At 33.4% G+C, this 8,697-nt stretch overlaps 1 protein-coding gene across 1 annotated transcript; it reads right to left on the reverse strand.

Moving 5' to 3' along the window:
• Positions 1-817: 817 nt before the first annotated feature.
• Positions 818-7,286, reverse strand: LOC117120998 (lymphocyte antigen 6D-like). Its single transcript, XM_033266092.1, has 3 exons — positions 7,129-7,286; positions 4,661-4,779; positions 818-4,079 (listed from the first exon to the last, which is right to left on the reverse strand). The coding sequence occupies exons 1-3, from the start codon at positions 7,181-7,183 to the stop codon at positions 3,882-3,884; spliced, it is 372 nt and encodes a 123-aa protein (XP_033121983.1). The 5' UTR covers positions 7,184-7,286; the 3' UTR covers positions 818-3,881.
• Positions 7,287-8,697: the final 1,411 nt, after the last annotated feature.

Here is an 8,697-nt window from a genome sequence, read left to right on the forward strand (position 1 = left end):
CTTGTGATCAGCGATGTACTGCCTGTATGCAGCTTTAGGCCTAGGCGGAGAAAAATAAATCCACTGCAAATCAAATTAAGTAGCAAATTTACATTATTATTTAACATTATCACGCATAATTATTAAATATTGGATTTTCGTTGTTCTCTGCATATTTTCCATGTAAAACGATGCCTCGCATACATGTTGTTATGCCTCTCACTTTTGGGAATGGTAAAACGATGCCTCGCATGAATCGTTGTTTTGCCTCGCTGCCTTGCATGCCTCGCACTTTAATACTACTCATTCATACTTGTGCCTGCAGGCAACATCAAGTGGTAATTAATCACTGACAAGTCGAGGTCACCAAGAAGAGTACAGTACAGTTTATCATGGAAAAACTTTTCTGCATAGTTCATTGGAGCCTTATAACAGGGAGATGTAAACATCTCCCTGCTTATATTATGCAGAATATCATCAATTGATTAAGATGTTCAAGTTAAACATAAGACTGTAATCTTTGAAATTTTGTCAGGATTATAATTTTCGTTTGGAAATTGCAGCTCTATTGTGAACAAAAGTTAAATTACGGCAGATGTGTTTATTAATTTCTACTGTTCTAGTGGGAGACCGAATGTATAAGGAATAACCCTACTGTAGTTTTAACAAAACAATGGGCTGGACAGAATGTACAGACATTTAAGGCATGCACTCCTCAGCATTGGGGATAAAAACAAATTGTTGATTTGACCACACATCCCACAATGCAATGCTATTTACTATAACACGGTTTCAAAATTACAAAATTAGTGTTCAATGACAAAAGAAGCAGGCGCGGTACACTATTGAGTTCTTTTATTGTTATTATGATTTATGTCACAATGTATGGTTAATACAAAATCAATCAGGCTATACATGTTCGTTGATTCTTATAAACTTATTGAAAGGCATAATAATTTTATTATATTTTGTTATTCCAAGTTTTTAATGGAGTTGGTAGCCTAATTGTAGACATAGAGCTTAAAACTTACAAACACACTTTGATACAGCGCATCTAAAAAGAAAGTAAAAAATGACCACCGAGCACTGAGAGACTGAACATGAACACGGAATCGGAAGAAGAGCAACGACGTGAATTGTATGTAAATTTCAAATCATACAACGTTGGAAGTGGAAAAAGATTATTTTTTTTAAATGCTGAGAAATTGAGAAGATGTCTAATAAGCGTATAATACTGCATTAATTGGCAAGAGAAATTCAAATGTAAAGTTTCAGACCCGTATACCCAGTAGGTGTAGGGTGTTAAGTGTTTATAACGCACCCAACATAAGGTCCACATTTCCAAGACAGTCGAGAATGTACTGAATATAAATTTGTGATTTTCTGTGATTTAAAAATAAAATCTTAAATTTTTAAATTTTAACCAGTAGGCCTAAATCTACTCATTGTGTCGTGATTCGGAAAAACGCAATTTATTCAATTTTGAAATTTTGGCTTAGGGGCACTCTGTGGATATAATCTATCATGGAACGTGATCATATACTATCGGTTGACACTCATATCGGTTGGCATTCAAAACAGGCTGAGCCTTTACTATGAATCCCCATACAAAACAGAAGGGCAGAATTAACTAACTTAGCTACAGGTAAAAATATTATTATTGTTGAGTTGATTATGGAGCTGCCTTTTGAAAAAAGAAATATGATTTTAAGAATTTAATAGTTATGAGAAGTTATTCCACATTTTTACACCTTGGTATAATTGATGGTAAAAACGAAAGTGCCGACAAAAGAATGCCAACAACCGAATCCCGATGCATGTAAATCGTCGCTTTCACAAAATTGGTCGTATCGGGGAGCTTTCCCTATTTTGTCGGAGACTACTACGCCAGTGCTATTCTGCTAGATTGCAGAAAAAAAACTGTACAAATAGTGTAGCGATTCTTAAGAAAACCCAGGCATTAGTTTGACATTGACTTAAACAGGAGCCATTTGTAAATTTTTATATAAAATAAAAAAAAGACATCAACCAGGTTGCAACAAAGTTTCTAATGCCATTTACGACAACAACGTGATATGTAAGGCTGGATTTCAATCGTCGCGTATATTCTCGCGTATAAGATCAAATATTAAAATAGCAAATTATGATTGAAAAACGTGGGGTCGTCTTATACGAGCATTATATATGCTTATGTTCGGATTGTCCATAACACGCGAATTTACTACTAAAATACGCCCAACAAAAATTGCCCAAAATTATCGAAAAAAAGACTGAAAACAGTGGCCCTTTATGCTAACTTGAGGAGTATGTCATTATCGCCGCTCCAGTGTCGGATTGAATATAACTTTCTGTCGAGAAGTAAACCATCGCACTAACGGGCCTAGGTATTAAATTTGATGATCATCTTTTGTGTGACACAAAATATACACGTTCAAATTTTAACTTCTCAAAAAAGTAATTCATTAAACATCGATATCTCTCGCAAGTGATCAAAATGTAAATATACGTCCTCGAATCTAGAAAATATCGAAGCAAAATAACAAGGTATAACTAGGTATGTTCATTTTTTTCACATTTAAATGAAATCTTTCTTTAAAGCTTAGTTTCTATAGAATCGCTCACCCCATCGGTGACAGTTGTTGAGAAGGTTGAAAATACTTTGCCGATTGCGTTGCAGACAAATCAGGGTGCATTTCTAAGGCACCCCGATTCGTCGGCAACCCAATCGGCAAAGTTGAACCAGGTTTAACCTTCCCTACAACAGTCGGCGACTGTCTCCGATAGGGTGAGCAATTCTATAGAAACTTAGCAAAAAAAGATAAAATCAAATGATGTAAGGTAACAATAAACTCAAGGCCGTTGCTAAAAGCAGGCCACAATAATAAAATATTTAATAATTTGGCAGATATTTCTCAGGATAATTAGGATAATTTGGCCAATATTTCTCAGGATAATTTGAGGTCGAAGGGTCGCGGCTGAGTGTTAAATATTTGATAAAAGGTTGCTGAACGGGGAATTAGAAGACTTTCTGTACGGTAAATCATTTCTAATATTATTTAGATACATTTTGTATGAATATTTCCCATGTAAATATTGTTGTTACTTATGCAATTAAAAAATAAAGATTTTTTTTTATTGAAAATAACGATAAATCTTGATGTATTCCTTGTATAGACATTCTTGTTTTATTTAGCGCATGAAGTAAAAGAGGGGTTGGGGGGGGAGAGTCCGGGAGGCAATTGTCCTAGTTTTCCTAGTGGGTGGGGGGAAAATGTCACGGGGAAGGGATGTCCGAAGAGCAAAATAGCGGGGGAAATTATATATACATAAACCAGGACCGTCTGCTGTCAATGCATGTAATATAATTATATATGATATTATATTATAATGTACTACAAACAAAGCCTGAATGGCCATGTTAGTTCAGGCGTCTTCCTGTGTGGTAAAGCTTTTCACACTCGCAGATTCCTCTACTTTTTTTAACGTTCAAAATGTAGGCCTATCATTAAAACATTACTGTAAAACGCTTAAGGGTTTATTTCATACATATTGGCATTAAAACTCTCTAATTTTTAGTTTGTAATAAACACATAATTCCATATTGCATCTCACCTATATGTCACACTATATGTATATTGTCAAAGTATTAAAGCTAAGCTAACATGCCAAATATAGAGCACGTGTAGGCCTATTAAAATGATACTACAAACAGGCATTAAACTCTAATTTTTAGCTCGTAATAAACACATCATTCCATATCGTATCTCACTTATATGTCGCTATATGTATATTGTAAAAGTATTAAAGCTAAGCTAACATGCCAAATAAAGAGCACGTGTAGGCCTATTAAAATGATACTACAAACAGCCATTGGAATATGTGATACAGGTAAGTCACTGGCTCTACAGATACTTGGCGGTCATAAAGGCAATGAAGGCTAAGACAAGACCAAGATTTTTGCTCAATGCACTATTGCACAAATCAGTAGAGCAATAGCAAATATTCGTAGAAGCCTCTTCGACAGGAAAGCATTTGTTATCTGTTAGTCCTTCACCTATAGGGCTGCAAGCACGTGAGACAACATCTCCAACAACGGCTTTCTGGAAAGGAAGCAACAACAGAAGTCTATATGTTAATAAACAACATATACAATCATTACTCTACGTAAATGTGATATTTAGATAAATCACAGTTTGGCTGAAAAACATTCACCGTTAAAAAACAATTTAAAGAGTCCTGATTTTTTATATTATTTTTACCAGAGGGAGGGACACCCTCCTAAACTCACGCCTCTCTGGGCAACGACCCTCGAATGTCGCAACGTGACGAATACTGGTACTTCATATTTAGTTTTCGACTCCCTAGTGTTTATTATGGTTAAACACCTGTTTCAGACAAACACAAACGCATGGATATTGTGAAAGTTGCATCAAAAGATTTTTTTTTTGTTTATTAGGTATTTTTGCACTTGCATACACATATCATTCAATAAAATTAATCATTATATAAAATTAGACAATAATATCCCTCCCACGCCCCGACTGCTACCCCCCAAAAAAAAAAGAAGGCGCATACACATATCATTCAATAAAATTAATCATTATATAAAATTAGACAATAATATCCTCCCACGCCCCGACTGCTACCCAAAAAAAAAAAAAAAAAAGCTTTGTTTACGTACCGCACAAACCTCGTTGTTGGCACATGTCGTCTTAGAGGCTGTATTAGGGTCAAAATCATTTTCACCGCAACCAGAAGAACTTATTAGACTGCTGCATGTATAGCACTGCAGTGCATTTGCTGAAAATACATCAAAATTGAATATAGAGCAGACTAAAACATACAAACTAAAGCCTACTTATTATATTTAAATTATTTGAAAAAAACTTGAAAAAAAAAACCAACTGCATATTGGATTGCTTAAGTAAGTTATTAAATTACCCTTAAAGTACAAATTATTAATGAAATAATATTTTCATTTATTATAAGTGAATTTTTTTTTTCTATAGAAAAAAAGTGTTCTAAATAAATTTTAGAAATCTTGAAAATGGAAAAGGGAAAAAGGAATGAAAATAGAAAAAACCCCTATATACGGTAGATGATTACTGTCAGATTACCTTATAATGATGATGAGGATGATGATAATAAATAAAAGGTGATGGTTCACCATATAAGAGAAAAATAAAGTCTTACAATTAAAAGAATTTAATCTATTTAATTTAAATCTTCACCTATACAGACGGTTAAATAATAGCTTTGCTAGATTTTATTGCATAGTCCCTTAAATTGGCTGGTAATCGCATTGCCATAATGAGAAATGATGTTAGAAATTGCAACGAAAAAAATTCATTAAAAAGTATGAAGTAAAACACACATTAAAAAACAAAAATACTGAATATTAGTAAAGAAATGAATGAAGTTAAAAAAATATGAAAACTAACATTACAACTAACGCGATCAAAAATAAGCTAGAACAAAAACAACGGCTATTTCCACTAATGCCAAAAGCCAATAAGTAAAAATTAAGGGAAAAAAGAAGAAAACTACTTTGACGTTAGTAACACTCGAACGGTAGCTGAAATGGTAATACCGAGAGTAATATGGAGACTTATAACCATTGTGTGCTATATGAACCGACCTTGCGTAAGTTAATGCTTTGTAGTTTATAGTAATTCAGTGATTGAAAGCGAAAATTATCCATGCATATCACGGTAAATTTGCGTTTGACATAGCTGCAGTTGATTTTAACGATTTAGAAAACGCTAATTGTGTTTATATAGTTTAATGAACTGTCCAATATAATTCTTTAAATGGTCCATATCAATACCACACTCCGGATCGTCACCAAAATTTAATCATTTCTTCATTGGACTATGAAAAAATATTTTTGAAAATTTCCTTTAGATCTATTTTATAAGTTATTAAGAGATATTTAGGTCTTGGTCGTTAGCAACTAAAATGACCCCAAACTTCACCCATGACTTTGCATCGTCACCAGACTTATAACTTGGTTAAACTTTCATAATAGGCCTAGTTTCATTCAGATCAGTTTATCCTTTTTTGAAATAGGCCTATCTGGTATTGGATGTTTGCCCTTAAATCCCTTTAATTGGTCACAAACTATAATTGGAAGACACATTTTTTAATATATGGTCTATGCTTGGACAAAGTTCTGGTGAAGATGCAATCATAGAAAGTGACTAAATTCCTGGCGGAATAACCCAGTGCAAAAAGATAGGGAAAAAGTAAGTAAAAAAAAAATACATGAAATAAAAAAACAGAACAAAAACAATTACTTTTTCAGCTACTGCTGGGAAAGTCAATTAGCTACAGTAGTTGTAGGCATATTAGTCAGTAAAGACAAAAAAAAAAACCAGTAGGTAGTAGCACTTTTTGACTAGATTTTATTTCAGTCAATGAAGCTCCATCGGGCGAGTGAAGTGGTTATCAGGGTGCACAATATTCATGGAAACCAAATTGATATGATCGGATTACAATATAATATGATAGACAATATATCTGATTTATTAGTGAAACAAAGAAATTAATCCCTAAAGTTAGCAATGATAGCAGCGCTTATCTGTCTGGGACAATGGGGAGGCCTCTCATTGCCACAACCATTGCTAACTTTAGGGATTAACTTCTTTATTTCACTATTTATTCAGATTTATTGTTTGTCGTAATATATTTGTTTAAGCTTTATCCAATGATCCAATGCTATCAATTTGGTGTCGACGAATATTTCTTTATCATGGGAACCACACACACCCGATGAAGCCCCATTGGCTGGGGCGAAAGCTCGTGAAATAAAATTTATCGTTAGTTTAAAAAAAGTGCTACCTACGTGTTTTTTTCATAAGAATATTTGTGAAATGCTTAAAAGACATTAAATATATCTATACTTATAAATAACTGTTATAGGCCTACATTTTAAACGATTGTACATGACAAGCAATTCTGTCTTTCACTCTTAATTGTGATTGAAATAAATTTAAATTGCAATCATAATTGAAAATAAAGAGAGAATTTATTAAAAACTATATTTTGAAGAAAACTTGCAAACAAAAAGTGAAAAGCATATGCAAGGCTGTTTTTGTATTCATAAAAATAATAAGACACTGGTAACTAGATCATCAGACCTATGCTTACCTGCAGAAGCAAGCGATGCTAGAATGAGTACAGTTGTCACTGCAGACTTCATCATTGATTCTCACGTACTGAAAATTTCTGAAATAAAAAGTATTGACATAATAAAGAGCAGAACAATCCATCAAAGCCTACATCAGAGGACAAAATGCGTACAACTACGACTCCTAAAGTAAAAACGCGTACAGTAATTTTAAAACTACATTAAATGGAAACAATGTAACAACCCATATAATTGAATGTATACTTAAAGTAGGTTGCAAAACCAGAACATTATTAACAATAACTCTAACTTTACCAGAATATAATGCTCTAATAAAAGGAAATACAGTAGAAACCCTATTAAGGGGACACATTCAAGGCCAAAAAAGTGTCCCCTTAATAGGAGTGTCCCCTGAATAGGGGTACCCCTATTCAGGAGACACTAGCCACAAACGCAAAATTGTCCCCTTAATAGGGGTTTTTGGCATGTTTTCATACAATGATGACATAAATTCTGTATAGTTTTATTTTTATTGACATAAGAATCAGCTAAGTAGAATTAGACCTAATTTATAGCAACAATTTTCAATGTAAATATAATACATAATATTTACAATATGAAATCAGCACAAATGTAATTAAAACAACAACAATAGTTAAATATATATATATATATACACATCTAGATGTGTATAAGAGACAGATATATATATATATAAATATATACCGGTATATCTTTAAATAAACCTAGATTTCGGGGTTTCAGTCCCTCGTTGTACTGCACGTTTGGCTTGTGTCCTTGAGCAAGGCACTTTATCTGCATTGCTTAGGTAGACCATACAGACCTGTATGGTACATGTTATTCCCTCTTAATTTAATCAAACCATCACTGCATGGGTTCTCTCCACACAGAAGTAAATGTGTACCTGGTGGGGTTGCCTACAGTACTCCCAACCCAATGACCAGGGAAAAAGAAGCGCTTTGTATCTACAAAGAAAATGCGCTGTATAAATGATATAAATAATAAAATAATAATAATAATAAAATGTTCACAATATGAATTTCATACTGCAATTTTAATGACCAAATATTCCTTTTTTATATAAAATATTGAGCTTTCTATTGGATTTATTAGGGAATTAATGAAGCATGAATAGAGTAACGACTTAGAATTAATAGGGCATGTTGTGGTATGTATTAGAATCCTATATAAAGTACACGAAAAAAGAGGAAACAAAATCCCTATTTTGTTAAGATTGGTTTATATGGAGTAACACATTCAGTAAGCCTATACCAACGTTTACTCGAAGGATTCAGGGGAGAAAATTTATATTATACGCAACTCTTTGTTTCTAGCCGTACTTATTGTGTAATGGAGTACATCTGGTGGTATTTGAATCTGTTCAACCATGAAGCCTCCGTGGTCTAATGGTTATGAGGCCCGCCTTGACAGCGAGAGGTCGCAGGTTTGAGTCAAGCCAGAGGCATTTTATTACACAATTTCTTTATTCATTTATTTACAGGACTACATTCGTTGAGAGCTATGCTACACGATGTATTATTATGTCCTTTATTCGAACACTGTATTTA

This window comes from Anneissia japonica, unplaced genomic scaffold, assembly GCF_011630105.1.
Source record: "Anneissia japonica isolate Jap-2015-1 unplaced genomic scaffold, ASM1163010v1 scaffold1462_len73345_cov209, whole genome shotgun sequence".
NCBI lineage: Eukaryota > Metazoa > Echinodermata > Crinoidea > Comatulida > Comatulidae > Anneissia > Anneissia japonica.